The sequence below is a fragment of the Oncorhynchus tshawytscha genome, linkage group LG16, assembly GCF_018296145.1.
Source record: "Oncorhynchus tshawytscha isolate Ot180627B linkage group LG16, Otsh_v2.0, whole genome shotgun sequence".
NCBI classification, from domain to species: domain Eukaryota; kingdom Metazoa; phylum Chordata; class Actinopteri; order Salmoniformes; family Salmonidae; genus Oncorhynchus; species Oncorhynchus tshawytscha.
In genome coordinates, this window is record NC_056444.1 from 1,239,572 (window position 1) to 1,266,497 (window position 26,926).

The 26,926-nt window shown below is 39.9% G+C and overlaps 1 protein-coding gene and 1 long non-coding RNA gene across 3 annotated transcripts; both read left to right on the forward strand.

Moving 5' to 3' along the window:
- Positions 1 to 232: 232 nt before the first annotated feature.
- LOC121839580 (chitobiosyldiphosphodolichol beta-mannosyltransferase-like) lies at positions 233 to 26,602 on the forward strand. Of its 2 annotated transcripts, XM_042298674.1 has the most exons (13): positions 234 to 568; positions 734 to 811; positions 2,543 to 2,646; positions 3,967 to 4,115; positions 6,221 to 6,310; positions 8,016 to 8,126; positions 9,519 to 9,640; positions 10,463 to 10,501; positions 20,769 to 20,828; positions 23,397 to 23,507; positions 23,726 to 23,840; positions 25,888 to 25,963; positions 26,180 to 26,602. In XM_042298674.1, exons 1-13 carry the CDS (start codon positions 277 to 279, stop codon positions 26,315 to 26,317), a joined length of 1,485 nt encoding a protein of 494 aa, XP_042154608.1. In that variant the 5' UTR covers positions 234 to 276; the 3' UTR covers positions 26,318 to 26,602. The 2 variants fall into 2 exon arrangements, with proteins under 2 accessions (XP_042154609.1, XP_042154608.1); XM_042298675.1 differs by lacking the exon at positions 734 to 811 and having other exon boundaries at positions 233 to 568.
- Positions 20,835 to 22,568, forward strand: LOC121839581. Its single transcript, XR_006079010.1, has 3 exons — positions 20,835 to 21,367; positions 21,509 to 21,917; positions 22,547 to 22,568. It is a non-coding gene; the product is annotated as an uncharacterized LOC121839581 (long non-coding RNA).
- Positions 26,603 to 26,926: the final 324 nt, after the last annotated feature.

Consider the following 26,926-nt stretch of genomic DNA (forward strand, 5'->3'; position numbering starts at 1 on the left):
CACTGAAGTCGGAAGACGGAGATTCACAGTTGTTTTGAACGCGGCACGAGTCCCGAAATGTAAAATACAATTCTATGGGAAAACATTTCTTAAATGGAAGCAAACGGAAGGTAACGGGGAGGGGGTACCTGATTTTGTGCATTAGAGACTGTCGCTTTAGTTGAACAAATGTTTGGTCTAATGATTACACCGTAGGTGCACAGTACCTTTAAATCCCAGTTGAACCCCTCCTCCCCCGCCACGTCACACTGAGACACGTCATCAGTCACAACAAACATGGCGGATGCCGGTGCATCAATGACTCTAGCGACAATTTCACTGATAGGTTTCGCATTACTGGCAGGGTTTTACCTGACCACTTTAAATGCACTATGGACACTGATCTCCGTTACTGTTACTGCCGTGTTGGTGTCCCAGTTATTGCAGAAGTTACGGAGAAGAGACGCGTTGACGGAGCGGCGTGTATGTGTGCTGGTTCTGGGGGATATCGGACGCAGCCCTCGCATGCAGTACCATGCCCTTTCACTCAGCAAACACGGCTACAGCGTAACGTTTGTTGGATTCCCTGGTAAATGAATAGATTGATTGTGTTATATGTACAAATAAGCATGGAGCTATAATTTAATTTGTGGCCTCCCTGCTGGCCGGGTCCCAGATGTGTTTGTGCTCTTGCCAACTCGATCCCTCCTGACTATTCTTCTCTACTGTGACAACATGTTGTGGTTATTGTCAGGTACCAAGCCTCATCAGGATGTGATTGGAGATGAGAGGATCACAATCATCCCAATCACAGAACTTAAAGGACTCCAAGGTACCGGAACTGATCTGGAAAGGAGTTTACAGCATTTACCATGACCGTATATTTATACCATATTACTGTATATTTATACCATATTACTGTATATGTATACTATATTACTGTATATGTATACTATATTACTGGTTACGTATACCATATTACTGTATATGTATACCATATTACTGGTTATGTATACCATATTACTGTATATGTATACCATATTACTGTATATGTATACTATATTACTGTATATGTATACTATATTACTGTATATGTATACTATATCACTGTATATGTATACTATATTACTGTATATGTATACTATATTACTGTATATGTATACTATATCACTGTATATGTATACTATATTACTGTATATGTATACTATATTACTGTATATGTATACCATATTACTGGTTATGTATACCATATTACTGGTTATGTATACCATATTACTGGTTATGTATACCATATTACTGGTTATGTATACCATATTACTGGTTATGTATACCATATTACTGGTTATGTATACCATATTACTGGTTATGTATACTATATTACTGTATATGTATACTATATTACTGTATATGTATACTATATTACTGTATATGTATACTATATCACTGTATATGTATACTATATCACTGTATATGTATACTATATCACTGTATATGTATACTATATTACTGTATATGTATACTATATTACTGTATATGTATACTATATTACTGTATATGTATACTATATTACTGTTACAGTATACCATATTACTGTATATGTATACCATATTACTGTTATGTATACCATATTACTGTATATGTATACTATATTACTGTATATGTATACTATATTACTGTATATGTATACTATATTACTGTATATGTATACTATATCACTGTATATGTATACTATATTACTGTATATGTATACTATATTACTGTATATGTATACTATATCACTGTATATGTATACTATATTACTGTATATGTATACTATATTACTGGTTATGTATACCATATTACTGGTTATGTATACCATATTACTGGTTATGTATACCATATTACTGGTTATGTATACCATATTACTGGTTATGTATACCATATTACTGGTTATGTATACCATATTACTGGTTATGTATACCATATTACTGGTTATGTATACCATATTACTGGTTATGTATACTATATTACTGTATATGTATACTATATTACTGTATATGTATACTATATTACTGTATATGTATACTATATCACTGTATATGTATACTATATCACTGTATATGTATACTATATTACTGTATATGTATACTATATTACTGTATATGTATACTATATTACTGTATATGTATACCATATTAATGGTTATGTATACTATATTACTGTATATGTATACTATATTACTGTATACGTATACTATATTACTGTATATTTACTATTACCATATATTTATTGATACCATATATGTATACAATATTACTGTATACGTACACTATATTACAGTGTTTGTATACCATATTACAGTATATGTATACCATATTACAGTATATGTATACTATATTACTGTATATGTATTCCATATTACCGTATATTTATTTATTCCATATTACCGAATATTTATTCCATTACTAATCACTGGTTGTATAACAGTAGTTAGGTCTTGAATCTATGCCATAATATAGCCTGGTTCTGAGAGCCACTACCAGAGAGCACTGAGACGAAAATCCATCTGTCTGTCTGTTTCCAGTGGGTCCTAGGGTGGTGAGCTATGTTACCAAGGTGATTCTCCAGTCCCTGCAGCTTCTCCTGGTGTTATTGAAGACTGATGTCCAGTCCCATATTCTCATGCAGGTATAGTTCTACAATACACTCTGCTGTGTGTGTGTGTCCTATATTCTAATGCAGGTTTAATTCTACAATACACTCTGCTGTGTGTGTGTGTGTGTGTGTGTGTGTGTGTGTGTGTGTGTGTGTGTGTCCTATATTCTCATGCAGGTGTTTCTACTACAATACAATACACATAATGTAAACATTCCTACTTATTGACTGTACGAACTTGCAGAAAAACCTGTGAACTTTCATTTATTCTGTTCTGTTCTGTAACCTATCATGTCATATGTCCAGAGACATCTACAGATACTGCTGTGATTTCCCCCCAAAACAACTGGTAGGATCCTGTGTGTGTCCTGAGACATCTACAGATACTGCTGTGATTTCCCCCCAAAACAACTGGTAGGATGCTGTTTGTATCCTGAGAAATTTACAGATACTGATGTGATTTTCCCCCAAAACAACTGTTAGGATCCTGTTTGTATCCTGAGAAATCTACAGATACTGCTGTGATTTCCCCCCAAAACAACTGGTAGGATGCTGTTTGTATCCTGAGAAATCTACAGATACTGATGTGATTTCCCCCCAAAACAACTGGTAGGATGCTGTTTGTATCCTGAGAAATCTACAGATACTGATGTGATTTCCCCCCAAAACAACTGTTAGGATCCTGTTTGTGTCCTGAGACATCTACAGATACTGCTGTGATTTCCCCCCCAAACAACTGTTAGGATCCTGTTAATGTGTTTTGCTTTAGTAAAGGGTGAATTTAATGTTGGTTTTAATAGTGTTTATTAAGGACCTGATCTGTCATTCTGTCACTTCTATTCTTATTCCATTCATTCTATTCTGTTCTATTCTGCTTATTTAAATTCTATTCTACTTATATTCTTATTCCATTCATTCTATTCTGTTCTATTGTGTTCTATCCTACTTATTTAAATTCTATTCTACTTATATTCTTATTCCATTCATTCTATTCTGTTCTATTGTGTTCTATCCTACTTATTTAAATTATATTCTACTTCTATTCTTATTCTATTCTGTTCAGTTGTACTTGCCTCCTCCCCCAGAATCCTCCAGGACTGCCCAGTATAGTGGTGACATGGCTGGTGTGTTATTGACCTCTTCCTCCCCCAGAATCCTCCAGGACTGCCCAGTATAGTGGTGACGTGGCTGGTGTGTTATTGACCTCTTCCTCCCCAGAATCCTCCAGGACTGCCCAGTATAGTGGTGACGTGGCTGGTGTGTTTATTGACCTCTTCCTCCCCCAGAATCCTCCAGGACTGCCCAGTATAGTGGTGACGTGGCTGGTGTGTTATTGACCTCTTCCTCCCCCAGAATCCTCCAGGACTGCCCAGTATAGTGGTGACGTGGCTGGTGTGTGGTCTGAGAGGATCCAGGTTCATCATTGACTGGCACAACTACGGCTACACCATCATGGCCCTCTCACACGGCCCGGACCACCCCATCGTCAGGCTGGCACAGTGGTCAGTAACATCACCATGGCTGAGTCCCAAATAGATCCCTATTCAATACAGTGCATTCGGAAAGTATTCAGACCCCTTCCCCTTCTCCACATTTTGTTACATTACAGCCTTATTCTAAAATGGATTAAACACAATACCCCATAATGACATCACAATACCCCATAATGACATCACAATACCCCATAATGGCATCACAATACCCCATAATGACATCACAATACCCCATAATGGTATCACAATACCCCATAATGACATCACAATACCCCATAATGACATCACAATACCCCATAATGACATCACAATACCCCATAATGACATCACAATACCCCATAACGGCATCACAATATCCCATAACGACATCACAATACCCCATAATGACATCACAATACCCCATAACATCACAATACCCCATAATAACATCACAATACCCCATAACGACATCACAATACCCCATAATGACATCACAATACCCCATAATGACATCACAATACCCCATAATGACATCACAATACCCCATAATGGCATCACAATACCCCATAACGGCATCACAATACCCCATAACGACATCACAATACCCCATAATGACATCACAATACCCCATAATGACATCACAATACCCCATAATGACATCACAATACCCCATAATGACATCACAATACCCCATAATGACATCACAATACCCCATAATGACATCACAATACCCCATAATGGCATCACAATACCCCATAACGACATCACAATACCCCATAATGACATCACAATACCCCATAATGACATCACAATACCCCATAACGGCATCACAATACCCCATAACGACATCACAATACCCCATAATGACATCACAATACCCCATAATGACATCACAATACCCCATAATGACATCACAATACCCCATAATGACATCACAATACCCCATAATGACATCACAATACCCCATAATGACATCACAATACCCCATAATGCATCACAATACCCCATAATGACATCACAATACCCCATAATGACATCACAATACCACATAATGGCATCACAATACCCCATAATGGCATCACAATACCCCATAATGACATCACAATACCCCATAATGGCATCACAATACCCCATAATGGCATCACAATACCCCATAATGGCATCACAATACCCCATAATGGCATCACAATACCCCATAATGGCATCACAATACCCCATAATGACATCACAATACCCCATAATGGCATCACAATACCCCATAATGACATCACAATACCCCATAATGGCATCACAATACCCCATAATGGCATCACAATACCCCATAATGGCATCACAATACCCCATAATGACATCACAATACCCCATAATGGCATCACAATACCCCATAACGACAAAGCAAAAATAGTTTTTGGGAAAACGTTGCAAAATGTACAAACAAACAAAATGCATTTACACAAGTATTCAGACCCTTTGCTATGAGACTTGCATTTTAGATCAGGTGCATCCTGTTTCCATTGATTATCCTTGAGATGTTTCTACAACTTGATTGGAGTCCACCTGTGGTAAATTCAATTGATTGGACATGATTTGGAAAGGCACACACCTGTCTATACAAAGTCCTACAGTTGACAGTGCATGTCCGAGCATGTCCGTAGAGCTCTGAGACATGATTGTGTCGAGGCACAGATCTGGGGAAGGGTACCATGTCTGCAGCATTGAAGGTTCCCGAAACCACAGTGGCCTCCATCATTCTTAAATGGAAGAAGTTTGGAACAACCAAAACTCTTCCTAGAGCTGGACGCACGGCCAAACTGAGCAATCAGGGGAGAAGGGCCCTGTTCATCGAGGTGACCAAGAAACCCGATGGTCACTCTGACAGACCTCTAGAGTTCCTCTGTGGAAATGGGACACCCTTCCAGAAGGACAACCATCTCTGTAACAAATGTGGAAAAAGTCAAGGGGTCTGAATACTTCCTGAATATATCTACAGCTTTGCATGAACATGCTCTTCTTCAGTGGGAACTAAACGGACAGATCAGGGAGGGACCTACCTGAATTTGTCCCAAGAAATTGTTGCAGACTGTTTAGCTACGGTGTGCATTAATGAATAGGACCCATGTTCCTGTCTCTGGCAGGTATGAGCAGTTGTTTGGGCGACTCTCCAGCCATAACCTTTGTGTCACCAACGCTATGAAGGAAGACCTCCAGAACAACTGGAACATCAGGTAAGGATTGTTTTCCTTTCAACATCCGTCTGTCAATCAATCCATCCGTAGATAGACAGACGGACAGACGACGGACGGACATACAGACAGACATCGATAGACGGGCGGAACGACAGACACAGATAGACGGACAGACGACGGACGGACATACAGACAGACATCGATAGACGGGCGGAACGACAGACACAGATAGACGGACAGACGACGGACGGACATACAGACAGACATCGATAGACGGGCGGAACGACAGACACAGATAGACGGACGGAGAGACAGACAGACGTAAAGACAGACACAGATAGACGGACGGAGAGACAGACAGATGTAAAGACAGACACAGATAGACGGACGGAGAGACAGACAGACACAGCTAGACGGACGGAGAGACAGACGGACGTACAGATAGATGGACGGAGGGACAGACAGATGCAGTGGGGAGTCTGAATTTATCCCCCCTATCCCTATCTCTTCCCCTTGGTCATGACTAATCCCTTGGTCATGACTAATCCCTTGGTCTTAACTAACCCCTTGGTCATGACTAATCCCTTGGCCATCATGACTAACCCCTTGGCCATGACTAATCCCTTGGTCATGACTAACCCCTTGGTCATCATGACTAACCCCTTGGTCATCATGACTAACCCCTTGGTCATGACTAATCCCTTGGCCATGACTAACCCCTTGGACATGACTAACCTCTTGGTCATGACTAACCCCTTGGTCATCATGACTAACCCCTTGGTCATCATGACTAACCCCTTGGTCATCATGACTAACCCCTTGGTCATCATGACTAACCCCTTGGTCATCATGACTAACCCCTTGGTCATCGTGACTAACCCCTTGGTCATTGTGACTAAACCCTTGGTCATCATGACTAAACCCTTGTTGGTCATCATGACTAACCCCTTGGCCATGACTAATCCCTTGGTCATGACTAACCCCTTGGTCATCATGACTAACCCCTTGGTCATCATGACTAATCCCTTGGCCATGACTAACCCCTTGGACATGACTAACCTCTTGGTCATGACTAACCCCTTGGTCATCATGACTAACCCCTTGGTCATGACTAAACCCTTGGTCTTAACTAACCCCTTGGTCTTAACTAACCCCTTGGTCATCATGACTAATCCCTTGGTCATGACTAACCCCTTGGTCATGACTAAACCCTTGGTCATGACTAACCCCTTGGTCATGACTAACCCATTGGCCATGACTAACCCCTTGGCCATCATGACTAACCCCTTGGTCATGACTAACCCTTTGGCCATCATGAGTAACCCCTTGGTCATGACTAACCCCTTGGCCATCATGACTAACCCATTGGCCATGACTAACCCCTTGGCCATCATGACTAACCCCTTGGTCATGACTAAACCCTTGGCCATCATGACTAACCCATTGGCCATGACTAATCCCTTGGCCATGACTAATCCCTTGGCCATGACTAATCCCATGACTAACCATCATGACTAATCCCTTGGTCATGACTAATCCCTAATCCTGTTTTATCCTCCTCCTATAGAGCGACCACATTGTATGACAAGCCACCTGTCTTATCCTCCTCCTATTGGGTGACCACATGACAAGCCACCTGCCTTATTCTCCTCCTATTGGGCGACCACATGACAAGCCACCTGTCTTATCCTCCTCCTATTGGGTGACCACATGACAAGCCACCTGTCTTATCCTCCTCCTATAGGGCGACCACATTGTATGACAAGCCACCTGCTATCTTCAAGGAGACTTCAGTAGACCTAAAGCACCAGCTGTTCATGAGGCTGGCCAAGACGATTCCTCAGTTCCGTTTCTGGTGAGTCCAGTATAGTCTGTTGATGAGGCTGGCCAAGACTATCCCTCACTAAAGTTATCCTCTTGGTTCTTGGAGGAACACAGGGCCTGTACTACAGCTATCCTCTTGGTTCTGGAGGAACACAGGGCCTGTACTACAGTTATCCTCTTGGTTCTGGAGCAACACAGGGCCTGTACTATAGTTATCCTCTTGGTTCTGGAGGAACACAGGGCCTGTACTATAGTTATCCTCTTGGTTCTGGAGCAACACAGGGCCTGTACTACAGTTATCCTCTTGGTTCTGGAGGAACACAGGGCCTGTACTATAGTTATCCTCTTGGTTCTGGAGGAACACAGGGCCTGTACTATAGTTATCCTCTTGGTTCTGGAGGAACACAGGGCCTGTACTATAGTTATCCTCTTGGTTCTGGAGGAACACAGGGCCTGTACTATAGTTATCCTCTTGGTTCTGGAGGAACACAGGGCCTGTACTATAGTTATCCTCTTGGTTCTGGAGGAACACAGGGCCTGTACTATAGTTATCCTCTTGGTTCTGGAGGAACACAGGGCCTGTACTACAGTTATCCTCTTGGTTCTGGAGGAACACAGGGCATGTACTATAGTTATCCTCTTGGTTCCTGGAGGAACACAGGGCCTGTACTATAGTTATCCTCTTGGTTCTGGAGGAACACAGGGCATGTACTATAGTTATCCTCTTGGTTCTGGAGGAACACAGGGCCTGTACTATATTTATCCTCTTGGTTCCTGGAGGAACACAGGGCATGTACTATAGTTATCCTCTTGGTTCCTGGAAGAACACAGGGCCTGTACTATAGTTATCCTCTTGGTTCCTGGAGGAACACAGGGCCTGTACTATAGTTATCCTCTTGGTTCTGGAGGAACACAGGGCCTGTACTATAGTTATCCTCTTGGTTCCTGGAGGAACACAGGGCCTGTACTATAGTTATCCTCTTGGTTCCTGGAGGAACACAGGGCCTGTACTACAGTTATCCTCTTGGTTCTGGAGGAACACAGGGCCTGTACTATAGTTATCCTCTTGGTTCTGGAGGAACACAGGGCCTGTACTACAGTTATCCAACGTTGCCGGTCTTGGGTTGCTTTCTTTGCCTTTTAACAGTATAAGGAACAGTTATTATAATGTCATTACTCTATCAAATACATTTAACAGACATGTCATAACACATGTTGATAATCACTGTGTTTTTGTTTATATTGGAGAGAGAGTTCTTTATCATAAAATATATATATTACACGATCATAGACATGTCATAACGCATGTTATAACCCCTGTGTTTCTGTTTATATTGGAGAGATAAAGAACTATCATAAAAATATATATTACACGATCATAGACATGTCATAACGCATGTTATAACCCCTGTGTCTGTTACAGTGGTGAGCGACCTGGTGATGAGACAGAGAGAACAGCGTTTTCATGTCGTGACCCCAGTGACTTTTCTGTGACTTTGACCTCAGGTCGACCTGCCCTACTGATCAGCAGCACCAGCTGGACCGGTCAGTACCCCACAGGCACAGTTTGAGTCCCAAATGGCACCCTATTCTCCATAGGGCTCTGGTCAAAAGTTGTGCACTACATAGGGAATAGGGTGCCATTTCGTAAACAACAGGAGACTCTGCATTTTATTCAGTTTAAATGGGAAGTTTTTCTGGATTTTTACCCCAATCTAAATTGTTTTTCTTACCTCGAGAGCAGTTCTAGCCTCGTCCAAACATCCTGATCGCGCGAGTTTACATTCTGTTAGGAGTCAGGTCAGGATGGGGATCAGACTAGAGCCAGATTACAATCTGTTTGGAGTCAGGTCAGGATGGGGATCAGACTAGAGCCAGATTACAATCTGTTTGGAGTCAGGTCAGGATGGGCATCAGACTAGAGCCAGATTACAATCTGTTTGGAGTCAGGTCAGGATGGGGATTATATTCTGTTTGGAGTCAGGTCAGGATGGGGCTCAGACTAGAGCCAGATTACATTCTGTTTGGAGTCAGGTCAGGATGGGGATTACATTATGTTTGGAGTCAGGTCAGGATGGGGATCAGACTAGAGCCAGATTACATTCTGTTAGGAGTCAGGTCAGGATGGGGATTACATTATGTTTGGAGTCAGGTCAGGATGGGGATCAGACTAGCCAGATTACAGATTACATTCTGTTTGGAGTCAGGTCAGGATGGGGATCAGACTAGAGGTTTTCTATGTAAGAGCCAGATTGTATTTTATGTCCATGTGTTTAGTTGACATGTGGTACAACGTAAGTACACACAGCTGTCAGGTGTAAACACTTGTTAGGGTGTCTCACTGTTTCCCCTGTCTGTGTTCAACAGAGGATGAGGACTTCTCCATTCTGCTGAAGGCTCTGGAAGGTAATCATTACCATCTGCAGTTGAGCCCCATTTTAAAGAGCATCCTCCCTCCCATCCATCCATCCTCCCATCCATCCATCCTCCCTCCCATCCATCCTTCCTCCCATCCATCCATCCATCCATCCATCCATCCATCCATCCATCCATCCATCCATCCATCCATCCATCCTCCCTCCCTCCCTCCCTCCCATCCATCCATCCTCCCTCCCATCCATCCTCCCATCCATCCATCCTCCCTCCCATCCATCCTTCCTCCCATCCATCATCCATCCTCCTCCCTCCCATCCATCCATCCTCCCTCCCATCCATCCTCCCTCCCATCCATCCTCCCTCCCATCCATCCATCCTCCCTCCCATCCATCCATCCATCCTCCCATCCATCCATCCTCCCTCCCATCCATCCATCCTCCCTCCCTCCCATCCATCCTCCCTCCCATCCATCCTCCCTTCCATCCATCCATCCATCCTCCCTCCCATCCATCCTCCCTCCCATCCATCCATCCATCCATCCATCCATCATCCCTCCCATCCTCCCTTCCTCCCATCCATCCATCCTCCCATCCATCCATCCTCCCATCCATCCATCCTTCCTCCCATCCATCCTCCCATCCTTCCTCCCACCCATCCATCCTTCCTCCCACCCATCCACCCTCCCTCCCATCCATCCATCCATCCTTTTACCCATCCATCCTTCCTCCCATCCATCCTTCCTCCCTCCCTCCCTCCCATCCATCTTTCCTTGCTTCCTTCTTTGAAGTCATCTGATTAGAAAAGACTTGACAGATGAAAGCCATGTGGTGGAGCTGGAATTCACCTGTCTAGTCATTCTTCATTAGAATCAATCATGTCTTATCACTGATTCTAATTCACCTGTCTAGTCATTCTTCATTAGAATCAATCATGTCTTATCACTGATTCTAATTCACCTGTCTAGTCATTCTTCATTAGAATCAATCATGTCTTATCACTGATTCTAATTCACCTGTCTAGTCATTCTTCATTAGAATCAATCATGTCTTATCAGTGATTCTAATTCACCTGTCTAGTCATTCTTCATTAGAATCAATCATGTCTTATCACTGATTCTAATTCACCTGTCTAGTCATTCTTCATTAGAATCAATCATGTCTTATCACTGATTCTAATTCACCTGTCTAGTCATTCTTCATTAGAATCAATCATGTCTTATCACTGATTCTAATTCACCAGTCTAGTCATTCTTCATTAGAATCAATCATGTCTTATCAGTGATTCTAATTCACCTGTCTAGTCATTCTTCATTAGAATCAATCATGTCTTATCACTGATTCTAATTCACCTGTCTAGTCATTCTTCATTAGAATCAATCATGTCTAATCACTGATTCTAATTCACCTGTCTAGTCATTCTTCATTAGAATCAATCATGTCTTATCACTGATTCTAATTCACCTGTCTAGTCATTCTTCATTAGAATCAATCATGTCTTATCACTGATTCTAATTCACCTGTCTAGTCATTCTTCATTAGAATCAATCATGTCTAATCACTGATTCTAATTCACCTGTCTAGTCATTCTTCATTAGAATCAATCATGTCTTATCACTGATTCTAATTCACCTGTCTAGTCATTCTTCATTAGAATCAATCATGTCTTATCACTGATTCTAATTCACCTGTCTAGTCATTCTTCATTAGAATCAATCATGTCTTATCACTGATTCTAATTCACCTGTCTAGTCATTCTTCATTAGAATCAATCATGTCTTATCAGTGATTCTAATTCACCTGTCTAGTCATTCTTCATTAGAATCAATCATGTCTTATCACTGATTCTAATTCACCTGTCTAGTCATTCTTCATTAGAATCAATCATGTCTTATCACTGATTCTAATTCACCTGTCTAGTCATTCTTCATTAGAATCAATCATGTCTTATCACTGATTCTAATTCACCTGTCTAGTCATTCTTCATTAGAATCAAACATGTCTTATCAGTGATTCTAATTCACCTGTCTAGTCATTCTTCATTAGAATCAATCATGTCTTATCACTGATTCTAATTCACCTGTCTAGTCATTCTTCATTAGAATCAATCATGTCTAATCACTGATTCTAATTCACCTGTCTAGTCATTCTTCATTAGAATCAATCATGTCTTATCACTGATTCTAATTCACCTGTCTAGTCATTCTTCATTAGAATCAATCATGTCTTATCACTGATTCTAATTCACCTGTCTAGTCATTCTTCATTAGAATCAATCATGTCTAATCACTGATTCTAATTCACCTGTCTAGTCATTCTTCATTAGAATCAATCATGTCTTATCACTGATTCTAATTCACCTGTCTAGTCATTCTTCATTAGAATCAATCATGTCTTATCACTGATTCTAATTCACCTGTCTAGTCATTCTTCATTAGAATCAATCATGTCTTATCACTGATTCTAATTCACCTGTCTAGTCATTCTTCATTAGAATCAATCATGTCTTATCAGTGATTCTAATTCACCTGTCTAGTCATTCTTCATTAGAATCAATCATGTCTTATCACTGATTCTAATTCACCTGTCTAGTCATTCTTCATTAGAATCAATCATGTCTAATCACTGATTCTAATTCACCTGTCTAGTCATTCTTCATTAGAATCAATCATGTCTTATCAGTGATTCTAATTCACCTGTCTAGTCATTCTTCATTAGAATCAATCATGTCTTATCAGTGATTCTAATTCACCTGTCTAGTCATTCTTCATTAGAATCAATCATGTCTTATCAGTGATTCTAATTCACCTGTCTAGTCATTCTTCATTAGAATCAATCATGTCTTATCACTGATTCTAATTCACCTGTCTAGTCATTCTTCATTAGAATCAATCATGTCTTATCACTGATTCTAATTCACCTGTCTAGTCATTCTTCATTAGAATCAATCATGTCTTATCAGTGATTCTAATTCACCTGTCTAGTCATTCTTCATTAGAATCAATCATGTCTTATCACTGATTCTAATTCACCTGTCTAGTCATTCTTCATTAGAATCAATCATGTCTTATCAGTGATTCTAATTCACCTGTCTAGTCATTCTTCATTAGAATCAATCATGTCTTATCACTGATTCTAATTCACCTGTCTAGTCATTCTTCATTAGAATCAATCATGTCTTATCAGTGATTCTAATTCACCTGTCTAGTCATTCTTCATTAGAATCAATCATGTCTTATCAGTGATTCTAATTCACCTGTCTAGTCATTCTTCATTAGAATCAATCATGTCTTATCAGTGATTCTAATTCACCTGTCTAGTCATTCTTCATTAGAATCAATCATGTCTTATCAGTGATTCTAATTCACCTGTCTAGTCATTCTTCATTAGAATCAATCATGTCTTATCAGTGATTCTAATTCACCTGTCTAGTCATTCTTCATTAGAATCAATCATGTCTTATCAGTGATTCTAATTCACCTGTCTAGTCATTCTTCATTAGAATCAATCATGTCTTATCAGTGATTCTAATTCACCTGTCTAGTCATTCTTCATTAGAATCAATCATGTCTTATCAGTGATTCTAATTCACCTGTCTAGTCATTCTTCATTAGAATCAATCATGTCTTATCACTGATTCTAATTCACCTGTCTAGTCATTCTTCATTAGAATCAATCATGTCTTATCACTGATTCTAATTCACCTGTCTAGTCATTCTTCATTAGAATCAATCATGTCTTATCACTGATTCTAATTCACCTGTCTAGTCATTCTTCATTAGAATCAATCATGTCTTATCACTGATTCTAATTCACCTGTCTAGTCATTCTTCATTAGAATCAATCATGTCTTATCACTGATTCTAATTCACCTGTCTAGTCATTCTTCATTAGAATCAATCATGTCTTATCACTGATTCTAATTCACCTGTCTAATCATTCTTCATTAGAATCAATCATGTCTTATCACTGATTCTAATTCACCTGTCTAGTCATTCTTCATTAGAATCAATCATGTCTTATCACTGATTCTAATTCACCTGTCTAGTCATTCTTCATTAGAATCAATCATGTCTTATCAGTGATTCTAATTCACCTGTCTAGTCATTCTTCATTAGAATCAATCATGTCTTATCAGTGATTCTAATTCACCTGTCTAGTCATTCTTCATTAGAATCAATCATGTCTTATCACTGATTCTAATTCACCTGTCTAGTCATTCTTCATTAGAATCAATCATGTCTTATCAGTGATTCTAATTCACCTGTCTAGTCATTCTTCATTAGAATCAATCATGTCTTATCACTGTATTCTAATTCACCTGTCTAGTCATTCTTCATTAGAATCAATCATGTCTTATCAGTGATTCTAATTCACCTGTCTAGTCATTCTTCATTAGAATCAATCATGTCTTATCACTGATTCTAATTCACCTGTCTAGTCATTCTTCATTAGAATCAATCATGTCTTATCAGTGATTCTAATTCACCTGTCTAATCATTCTTCATTAGAATCAATCATGTCTTATCACTGATTCTAATTCACCTGTCTAGTCATTCTTCATTAGAATCAATCATGTCTAATCAGTGATTCTAATTCACCTGTCTAGTCATTCTTCATTAGAATCAATCATGTCTTATCACTGATTCTAATTCACCTGTCTAGTCATTCTTCATTAGAATCAATCATGTCTTATCACTGATTCTAATTCACCTGTCTAGTCATTCTTCATTAGAATCAATCATGTCTTATCAGTGATTCTAATTCACCTGTCTAGTCATTCTTCATTAGAATCAATCATGTCTTATCACTGATTCTAATTCACCTGTCTAGTCATTCTTCATTAGAATCAATCATGTCTTATCAGTGATTCTAATTCACCTGATTCTAATTCACCTGTTCTAGTCATTCTTCATTAGAATCAATCATGTCTTATCACTGATTCTAATTCACCTGTCTAGTCATTCTTCATTAGAATCAATCATGTCTTATCAGTGATTCTAATTCACCTGTCTAGTCATTCTTCATTAGAATCAATCATGTCTTATCACTGATTCTAATTCACCTGTCTAGTCATTCTTCATTAGAATCAATCATGTCTTATCACTGATTCTAATTCACCTGTCTAGTCATTCTTCATTAGAATCAATCATGTCTTATCACTGATTCTAATTCACCTGTCTAGTCATTCTTCATTAGAATCAATCATGTCTTATCACTGATTCTAATTCACCTGTCTAGTCATTCTTCATTAGAATCAATCATGTCTTATCACTGATTCTAATTCACCTGTCTAGTCATTCTTCATTAGAATCAATCATGTCTTATCACTGATTCTAATTCACCTGTCTAGTCATTCTTCATTAGAATCAATCATGTCTTATCAGTGATTCTAATTCACCTGTCTAGTCATTCTTCATTAGAATCAATCATGTCTTATCACTGATTCTAATTCACCTGTCTAGTCATTCTTCATTAGAATCAATCATGTCTTATCAGTGATTCTAATTCACCTGTCTAGTCATTCTTCATTAGAATCAATCATGTCTTATCAGTGATTCTAATTCACCTGTCTAGTCATTCTTCATTAGAATCAATCATGTCTTATCAGTGATTCTAATTCACCTGTCTAATCATTCTTCATTAGAATCAATCATGTCTTATCACTGATTCTAATTCACCTGTCTAGTCATTCTTCATTAGAATCAATCATGTCTTATCAGTGATTCTAATTCACCTGTCTAGTCATTCTTCATTAGAATCAATCATGTCTTATCAGTGATTCTAATTCACCTGTCTAGTCATTCTTCATTAGAATCAATCATGTCTTATCACTGATTCTAATTCACCTGTCTAGTCATTCTTCATTAGAATCAATCATGTCTTATCACTGATTCTAATTCACCTGTCTAGTCATTCTTCATTAGAATCAATCATGTCTTATCAGTGATTCTAATTCACCTGTCTAGTCATTCTTCATTAGAATCAATCATGTCTTATCACTGATTCTAATTCACCTGTCTAGTCATTCTTCATTAGAATCAATCATGTCTTATCACTGATTCTAATTCACCTGTCTAGTCATTCTTCATTAGAATCAATCATGTCTTATCAGTGATTCTAATTCACCTGTCTAGTCATTCTTCATTAGAATCAATCATGTCTTATCACTGATTCTAATTCACCTGTCTAATCATTCTTCATTAGAATCAATCATGTCTTATCAGTGATTCTAATTCACCTGTCTAGTCATTCTTCATTAGAATCAATCATGTCTTATCACTGATTCTAATTCACCTGTCTAGACATTCTTCATTAGAATCAATCATGTCTTATCACTGATTCTAATTCACCTGTCTAGTCATTCTTCATTAGAATCAATCATGTCTTATCAGTGATTCTAATTCACCTGTCTAGTCATTCTTCATTAGAATCAATCATGTCTTATCACTGATTCTAATTCACCTGTCTAGTCATTCTTCATTAGAATCAATCATGTCTTATCAGTGATTCTAATTCACCTGTCTAGTCATTCTTCATTAGAATCAATCATGTCTTATCACTGATTCTAATTCACCTGTCTAGTCATTCTTCATTAGAATCAATCATGTCTTATCAGTGATTCTAATTCACCTGTCTAGTCATTCTTCATTAGAATCAATCATGTCTTATCACTGATTCTAATTCACCTGTCTAGTCATTCTTCATTAGAATCAATCATGTCTTATCAGTGATTCTAATTCACCTGTCTAATCATTCTTCATTAGAATCAATCATGTCTTATCACTGATTCTAATTCACCTGTCTTCTTCAGTCATTCTTCATTAGAATTCAATCATGTCTTATCACTGATTCTAATTCACCTGTCTAGTCATTCTTCATTAGAATCAATCATGTCTTATCACTGATTCTAATTCACCTGTCTAGTCATTCTTCATTAGAATCAATCATGTCTTATCACTGATTCTAATTCACCTGTCTAGTCATTCTTCATTAGAATCAATCATGTCTTATCACTGATTCTAATTCACCTGTCTAGTCATTCTTCATTAGAATCAATCATGTCTTATCAGTGATTCTAATTCACCTGTCTAGTCATTCTTCATTAGAATCAATCATGTCTTATCACTGATTCTAATTCACCTGTCTAGTCATTCTTCATTAGAATCAATCATGTCTTATCAGTGATTCTAATTCACCTGTCTAGTCATTCTTCATTAGAATCAATCATGTCTTATCAGTGATTCTAATTCACCTGTCTAGTCATTCTTCATTAGAATCAATCATGTCTTATCAGTGATTCTAATTCACCTGTCTAATCATTCTTCATTAGAATCAATCATGTCTTATCACTGATTCTAATTCACCTGTCTAGTCATTCTTCATTAGAATCAATCATGTCTTATCAGTGATTCTAATTCACCTGTCTAGTCATTCTTCATTAGAATCAATCATGTCTTATCAGTGATTCTAATTCACCTGTCTAGTCATTCTTCATTAGAATCAATCATGTCTTATCACTGATTCTAATTCACCTGTCTAGTCATTCTTCATTAGAATCAATCATGTCTTATCACTGATTCTAATTCACCTGTCTAGTCATTCTTCATTAGAATCAATCATGTCTTATCAGTGATTCTAATTCACCTGTCTAGTCATTCTTCATTAGAATCAATCATGTCTTATCAGTGATTCTAATTCACCTGTCTAGTCATTCTTCATTAGAATCAATCATGTCTTATCACTGATTCTAATTCACCTGTCTAGTCATTCTTCATTAGAATCAATCATGTCTTATCACTGATTCTAATTCACCTGTCTAGTCATTCTTCATTAGAATCAATCATGTCTTATCAGTGATTCTAATTCACCTGTCTAGTCATTCTTCATTAGAATCAATCATGTCTTATCACTGATTCTAATTCACCTGTCTAATCATTCTTCATTAGAATCAATCATGTCTTATCAGTGATTCTAATTCACCTGTCTAGTCATTCTTCATTAGAATCAATCATGTCTTATCACTGATTCTAATTCACCTGTCTAGACATTCTTCATTAGAATCAATCATGTCTTATCACTGATTCTAATTCACCTGTCTAGTCATTCTTCATTAGAATCAATCATGTCTTATCAGTGATTCTAATTCACCTGTCTAGTCATTCTTCATTAGAATCAATCATGTCTTATCAGTGATTCTAATTCACCTGTCTAGTCATTCTTCATTAGAATCAATCATGTCTTATCAGTGATTCTAATTCACCTGTCTAGTCATTCTTCATTAGAATCAATCATGTCTTATCAGTGATTCTAATTCACCTGTCTAGTCATTCTTCATTAGAATCAATCATGTCTTATCAGTGATTCTAATTCACCTGTCTAGTCATTCTTCATTAGAATCAATCATGTCTTATCACTGATTCTAATTCACCTGTCTAATCATTCTTCATTAGAATCAATCATGTCTTATCACTGATTCTAATTCACCTGTCTAGTCATTCTTCATTAGAATCAATCATGTCTTATCACTGATTCTAATTCACCTGTCTAGTCATTCTTCATTAGAATCAATCATGTCTTATCACTGATTCTAATTCACCTGTCTAGTCATTCTTCATTAGAATCAATCATGTCTTATCACTGATTCTAATTCACCTGTCTAGTCATTCTTCATTAGAATCAATCATGTCTTATCACTGATTCTAATTCACCTGTCTAGTCATTCTTCATTAGAATCAATCATGTCTTATCAGTGATTCTAATTCACCTGTCTAGTCATTCTTCATTAGAATCAATCATGTCTTATCACTGATTCTAATTCACCTGTCTAGTCATTCTTCATTAGAATCAATCATGTCTTATCAGTGATTCTAATTCACCTGTCTAGTCATTCTTCATTAGAATCAATCATGTCTTATCAGTGATTCTAATTCACCTGTCTAGTCATTCTTCATTAGAATCAATCATGTCTTATCAGTGATTCTAATTCACCTGTCTAATCATTCTTCATTAGAATCAATCATGTCTTATCACTGATTCTAATTCACCTGTCTAGTCATTCTTCATTAGAATCAATCATGTCTTATCAGTGATTCTAATTCACCTGTCTAGTCATTCTTCATTAGAATCAATCATGTCTTATCAGTGATTCTAATTCACCTGTCTAGTCATTCTTCATTAGAATCAATCATGTCTTATCACTGATTCTAATTCACCTGTCTAGTCATTCTTCATTAGAATCAATCATGTCTTATCACTGATTCTAATTCACCTGTCTAGTCATTCTTCATTAGAATCAATCATGTCTTATCAGTGATTCTAATTCACCTGTCTAGTCATTCTTCATTAGAATCAATCATGTCTTATCAGTGATTCTAATTCACCTGTCTAGTCATTCTTCATTAGAATCAATCATGTCTTATCACTGATTCTAATTCACCTGTCTAGTCATTCTTCATTAGAATCAATCATGTCTTATCACTGATTCTAATTCACCTGTCTAGTCATTCTTCATTAGAATCAATCATGTCTTATCAGTGATTCTAATTCACCTGTCTAGTCATTCTTCATTAGAATCAATCATGTCTTATCACTGATTCTAATTCACCTGTCTAATCATTCTTCATTAGAATCAATCATGTCTTATCACTGATTCTAATTCACCTGTCTAGTCATTCTTCATTAGAATCAATCATGTCTAATCAGTGATTCTAATTCACCTGTCTAGTCATTCTTCATTAGAATCAATCATGTCTTATCACTGATTCTAATTCACCTGTCTAGTCATTCTTCATTAGAATCAATCATGTCTTATCACTGATTCTAATTCACCTGTCTAATCATTCTTCATTAGAATCAATCATGTCTTATCACTGATTCTAATTCACCTGTCTAGTCATTCTTCATTAGAATCAATCATGTCTTATCACTGATTCTAATTCACCTGTCTAGTCATTCTTCATTAGAATCAATCATGTCTTATCACTGATTCTAATTCACCTGTCTAATCATTCTTCATTAGAATCAATCATGTCTTATCAGTGATTCTAATTCACCTGTCTAGTCATTCTTCATTAGAATCAATCATGTCTTATCAGTGATTCTAATTCACCTGTCTAATCATTCTTCATTAGAATCAATCATGTCTTATCAGTGATTCTAAGAGAGAAAGGAAAGAGACCTCTCAGTGGTGTCCTCTTAGGGCCCATGGGGCTCTGGTCAAAGGTAGTGCACTACATGGGGAGTAGGGTGCTGTTTGGGATACAAGCCCTTGTATTAACCTTGTGTGTTTTCTCTACCAGACTACGAGGGGTTTGTGGAAGCAGGAGCCTCTCTTCCCTCACTGGTCTGTGTCATCACAGGTAACTATAGTGTTGACAGTGTACTGCAGGTCTGTGTCATCACAGGTAACTATAGTGTTGACAGTGTAATGCAGGTCTGTGTCATCACAGGTAACTATAGTGTTGACAGTGTAATGCTACAGGTCTGTGTCATCACAGGTAACTATAGTGTTGACAGTGTAATGCAGGTCTGTGTCATTACAGGTAACTATAGTGTTGACAGTGTAATGCTACAGGTCTGTGTCATTACAGGTAACTATAGTGTTGACAGTGTAATGCTGCAGGTCTGTGTCATCACAGGTAACTATAGTGTTGACAGTGTACTGCAGGTCTGTGTCATTACAGGTAACTATAGTGTTGACAGTGTACTGTTACAGGTCTGTGTCATCACAGGTAACTATAGTGTTGACAGTGTACTGCAGGTCTGTGTCATCACAGGTAACTATAGTGTTGACAGTGTAATGCTACAGGTCTGTGTCATCACAGGTAACTATAGTGTTGACAGTGTACTGCAGGTCTGTGTCATTACAGGTAACTATAGTGTTGACAGTGTACTGCAGGTCTGTGTCATCACAGGTAACTATAGTGTTGACAGTGTAATGCTGCAGGTCTGTGTCATCACAGGTAACTATAGTGTTGACAGTGTACTGCAGGTCTGTGTCATCACAGGTAACTATAGTGTTGACAGTGTAATGCTGTAGGTCTTTATGGTCCAGGTAACTATAGTATTGACAGTGTACTGCAGGTCTGTGTCATCACAGGTAACTATAGTGTTGACAGTGTACTGCAGGTCTGTGTCATCACAGGTAACTATAGTGTTGACAGTGTACTGCAGGTCTGTGTCATCACAGGTAACTATAGTGTTGACAGTGTAATGCTGTAGGTCTTTATGGTCCAGGTAACTATAGTATTGACAGTGTACTGCAGGTCTGTGTCATCACAGGTAACTATAGTGTTGACAGTGTACTGCAGGTCTGTGTCATCACAGGTAACTATAGTGTTGACAGTGTACTGCAGGTCTGTGTCATCACAGGTAACTATAGTGTTGACAGTGTAATGCTACAGGTCTGTGTCATCACAGGTAACTATAGTGTTGACAGTGTACTGCAGGTCTTTATGGTCAGGTAACTATAGTGTTGACAGTGTACTGTAGGTCTTTATGGTCCAGGTAACTATAGTATTGACAGTGTACTGCAGGTCTGTGTCATCACAGGTAACTATAGTATTGACAGTGTACTGCAGGTCTTTATGGTCCAGGTAACTATAGTATTGACAGTGTACTGTAGGTCTTTATGGTCCAGGTAACTATAGTGTTGACAGTGTACTGTAGGTCTTTATGGTCCAGGTAACTATAGTGTTGACAGTGTACTGTAGGTCTGTGTCATCACAGGTAACTATAGTGTTGACAGTGTACTGTAGGTCTGTGTCATCACAGGTAACTATAGTGTTGACAGTGTAATGCTGCAGGTCTGTGTCATCACAGGTAACTATAGTGTTGACAGTGTACTGCAGGTCTGTGTCATCACAGGTAACTATAGTGTTGACAGTGTAATGCTGTAGGTCTTTATGGTCCAGGTAACTATAGTATTGACAGTGTACTGCAGGTCTGTGTCATCACAGGTAACTATAGTGTTGACAGTGTACTGCAGGTCTGTGTCATCACAGGTAACTATAGTGTTGACAGTGTACTGCAGGTCTGTGTCATCACAGGTAACTATAGTGTTGACAGTGTACTGCAGGTCTGTGTCATTACAGGTAACTATAGTGTTGACAGTGTACTGCAGGTCTTTATGGTCCAGGTAACTATAGTGTTGACAGTGTACTCTAGGGCTTTATGGTCCAGGTAACTATAGTGTTGACAGTGTACTGCAGGTCTTTATGGTCCAGGTAACTATAGTGTTGACAGTGTACTGCAGGTCTTTATGGTCCAGGTCACTATAGTGTTGACAGTGTACTGTAGGTCTTTATGGTCCAGGTAACTATAGTGTTGACAGTGTACTGCAGGTCTTTATGGTCCAGACCGGATTACAGTAAAGGACTTTGACATGTTGCGCCTGATTTGGTCTTTTAACCAATCAGATCAAGTCTTTTGACCAATCAGATCAAGTCTTTTGACCAATCAGATCAAGTCTTTTGACCAATCAGATCAAGTCTTTTGACCAATCAGATCAAGTCTTTTGACCAATCAGATCAAGTCTTTTGACCAATCAGATCAAGTCTTTCGACCAATCAGATCAAGTCTTTCGACCAATCAGATCAAGTCTTTCGACCAATCAGATCAAGTCTTTCGACCAATCAGATCAAGTCTTTTGACCAATCAGATCATGTCTTTTGTAAATAATTGGGCAAAATATCAGAATTGAGCTGCCTGTGTAAACGCAGCGTTTGCGTCAAATGCTGATGTGAAAAGGGGCCTTAGGAATAAATGTGATTTGATTGAGAATCCTCACAAAACAATGACATTATCAACTAACCTGTTGTTGCTAGATTAAACCAACTGAGAAAAAACCTTTACAATTGTTGTCGGTCCTATACTGTTAACCCTAGATACGTGTTGTTTCAATTCCCTGTGTGTGTGTGTGAGACCAGGTAAGGGTCCTCAGAAGGACCACTACAGGAAGCTGATCGACACCCTGCGCTTTGAGCATGTGAAGATCTGTACTCCATGGCTGGAGGCAGAGGACTACCCTGTTCTGCTAGGTTAGTGTGTTGTCCCTGTCCCAGGCTCAGCATGTCTGTACTCCATGGCTGGAGGCAGAGGACTACCCTGTTCTGCTAGGTTAGTGTGTTGTCCCTGTCCCAGGCTCAGCAGGTGTGTGTGTGTGTGTGTGTGTGTGTGTGTGTGTGTGTGTGTGTGTGTGTGTGTGTGTGTGTGTGTGTGTGTGTGTGTGTGTGTACTGATGTTCTCCCTGTCCCAGGCTCAGCAGATCTGGGTGTTTGTCTCCATAAGTCGTCCAGTGGTCTGGACCTGCCTATGAAGGTGGTGGACATGTTTGGCTGCTGTCTGCCTGTCTGTGCCATCCACTTCTACTGGTGAGACAGGACTCTTTAATAGTCCACTTCTACTGGTGAGACAGGACTCTTTAATAGTCCACTTCTACTGGTGAGACAGGACTCTTTAATAGTCCACTTCTACTGGTGAGACAGGACTCTTTAATAGTCCACTTCTACTGGTGAGACAGGACTCTTTAATAGGCACCTTCTGATACCATGTCCACACACACTGTCTGTGCTGTCACCTTCTACTGCTGAGGGAATACTCTAAACCCTGGGTCACCTTCTACTGGTGAGGGAGTACTCTAAACCCTGGGTCACCTTCTACTGCTGAGGGAATACTATAAACCCTGGGTCACCTTCTACTGCTGAGGGAGTACTCTAAACCCTGGGTCACCTTCTACTGCTGAGGGAATACTCTAAACCCTGGGTCACCTTCTACTGCTGAGGGAGTACTCTAAACCCTGGGTCACCTTCTACTGCTGAGGGAATACTCTAAACCCTGGGTCACCTTCTACTGCTGAGGGAGTACTCTAAACCCTGGGTCACCTTCTACTGCTGAGGGAGTACTCTAAACCCTGGGTCACCTTCTACTGCTGAGGGAGTACTATAAACCCTGGGTCACCTTCTACTGCTGAGGGAATACTCTAAACCCTGGGTCACCTTCTACTGCTGAGGGAGTACTCTAAACCCTGGGTCACCTTCTACTGCTGAGGGAGTACTATAAACCCTGGGTCACCTTCTACTGCTGAGGGAATACTCTAAACCCTGGGTCACCTTCTACTGCTGAGGGAATACTCTAAACCCTGGGTCACCTTCTACTGCTGAGGGAATACTCTAAACCCTGGGTCACCTTCTACTGCTGAGGGAGTACTATAAACCCTGGGTCACCTTCTACTGCTGAGGGAATACTCTAAACCCTGGGTCACCTTCTACTGCTGAGGGAATACTCTAAACCCTGGGTCACCTTCTACTGCTGAGGGAATACTCTAAACCCTGGGTCACCTTCTACTGCTGAGGGAGTACTCTAAACCCTGGGTCACCTTCTACTGCTGAGGGAGTACTCTAAACCCTGGGTCACCTTCTACTGCTGAGGGAGTACTCTAAACCCTGGGTCACCTTCTACTGCTGAGGGAATACTCTAAACCCTGGGTCACCTTCTACTGCTGAGGGAATACTCTAAACCCTGGGTCACCTTCTACTGCTGAGGGAGTACTCTAAACCCTGGGTCACCTTCTACTGCTGAGGGAGTACTATAAACCCTGGGTCACCTTCTACTGCTGAGGGAATACTCTAAACCCTGGGTCACCTTCTACTGCTGAGGGAGTACTCTAAACCCTGGGTCACCTTCTACTGCTGAGGGAGTACTCTAAACCCTGGGTCACCTTCTACTGCTGAGGGAATACTCTAAACCCTGGGTCACCTTCTACTGCTGAGGGAGTACTCTAAACCCTGGGTCACCTTCTACTGCTGAGGGAGTACTCTAAACCCTGGGTCACCTTCTACTGCTGAGGGAGTACTCTAAACCCTGGGTCACCTTCTACTGCTGAGGGAATACTCTAAACCCTGGGTCACCTTCTACTGCTGAGGGAATACTCTAAACCCTGGGTCACCTTCTACTGCTGAGGGAATACTCTAAACCCTGGGTCAACAGTCACCTTTTACCCCCATGCAGAGAGGCTATGTGCTGATCTGTTTTGGACTGAGTTTCCTGTGCTGTGTTTAATGTGGATCTAACCCTGTTATATTCTCCTGTGTTGTCAGTCTCTCTGTTATATTCTCCTGTGTTGTCAGTCTCTCTGTTATATTCTCCTGTGTTGTCTGTCAACCCTGTTATATTCTCCTGTGTTGTCAGTCTCTCTGTTATATTCTCCTGTGTTGTCAGTCTCTCTGTTATATTCTCCTGTGTTGTCAGTCTCTCTGTTATATTCTCCTGTGTTGTCAGTCTCTCTGTTATATTCTCCTGTGTTGTCTGTCAACCCTGTTATATTCTCATGTGTTGTCAGTCTCTCTGTTGTTAACCCTGTTATATTCTCCTGTGTTGTCAGTCTCTCTGTTGTTAACCCTGTTATATTCTCCTCTGTAGTCTACATGAGCTGGTGAAGCACGAGGAGAACGGGTTGATCTTCAAAGACTCTGAGGAACTATCTGGACAGCTCAAGGTACAGTAATATACTACTACTGTTCAGCTGAGGAGATACAGAAACCCCTGATTTATCCCACATCACTTCCCAGTGGTATGATCCTGTCAACTGCCATCTGTCTTATCTGTCTGTAACCAGTTCCTGTGACAGTGGTATATGGTCTGATATACACATGGCTGTTTTAGCCAGGATCCAATCTACCTGTTTTATAAAACCTGTGTTGTGTCTCTCCAGTCTCTGCTGTGGGACTTCCCTGACTGTGAGGATGAGGGCAAACTGGGTCAGTTCAGGAGGAACCTCCGGGCCAGTGGGGGGCAGCGGTGGGACCAGAACTGGGACCAGAACGTCCTGCCTCTCCTCACTGCACCCTGACTCCCCTGTTAGACAGAGCTCTTTACAGCAGCTGACTCATCCCCTCTCTACATCTTCGCTCCGTCTCAAACCCACTTCTTGAGCCTCCAATCTTGAACATTTTAACAGACGCTCTTATCCAGAACGACTTACAGGAGCAATTAGGGTTAAGTGCCTTGTTCAAGGGCACATCCACAGATGTTTACCTAGTCTGCTCGGGATTCAAACCAGTGACTTTTCGGTTACTGGCCCAATGCTCTGAACCGCTAGGCTACCTGCTCTGAACCGCTAGGCTACCTGCTCTGAACCGCTAGGCTACCTGCTCTGAACCGCTAGGCTACCTGCTCTGAACCGCTAGGCTACCTGCTCTGAACCGCTAGGCTACCTGCTCTGAACCGCTAGGCTACCTGCTCTGAACCGCTAGCTACCTGCTCTGAACCGCTAGGCTACCTGCTCTGAACCGCTAGGCTACCTGCTCTGAACCGCTAGGCTACCTGCTCTGAACCGCTAGGCTACCTGCTACCAACTGCCACATGGTCCACTTTGAGGACCTGTCGGAAAGAGAGATCGTTACATCAGGCTAGTCTTTCCTCTGCTCTCTCTCCCTCCCCATTTCTCTCTCTCTCCTTC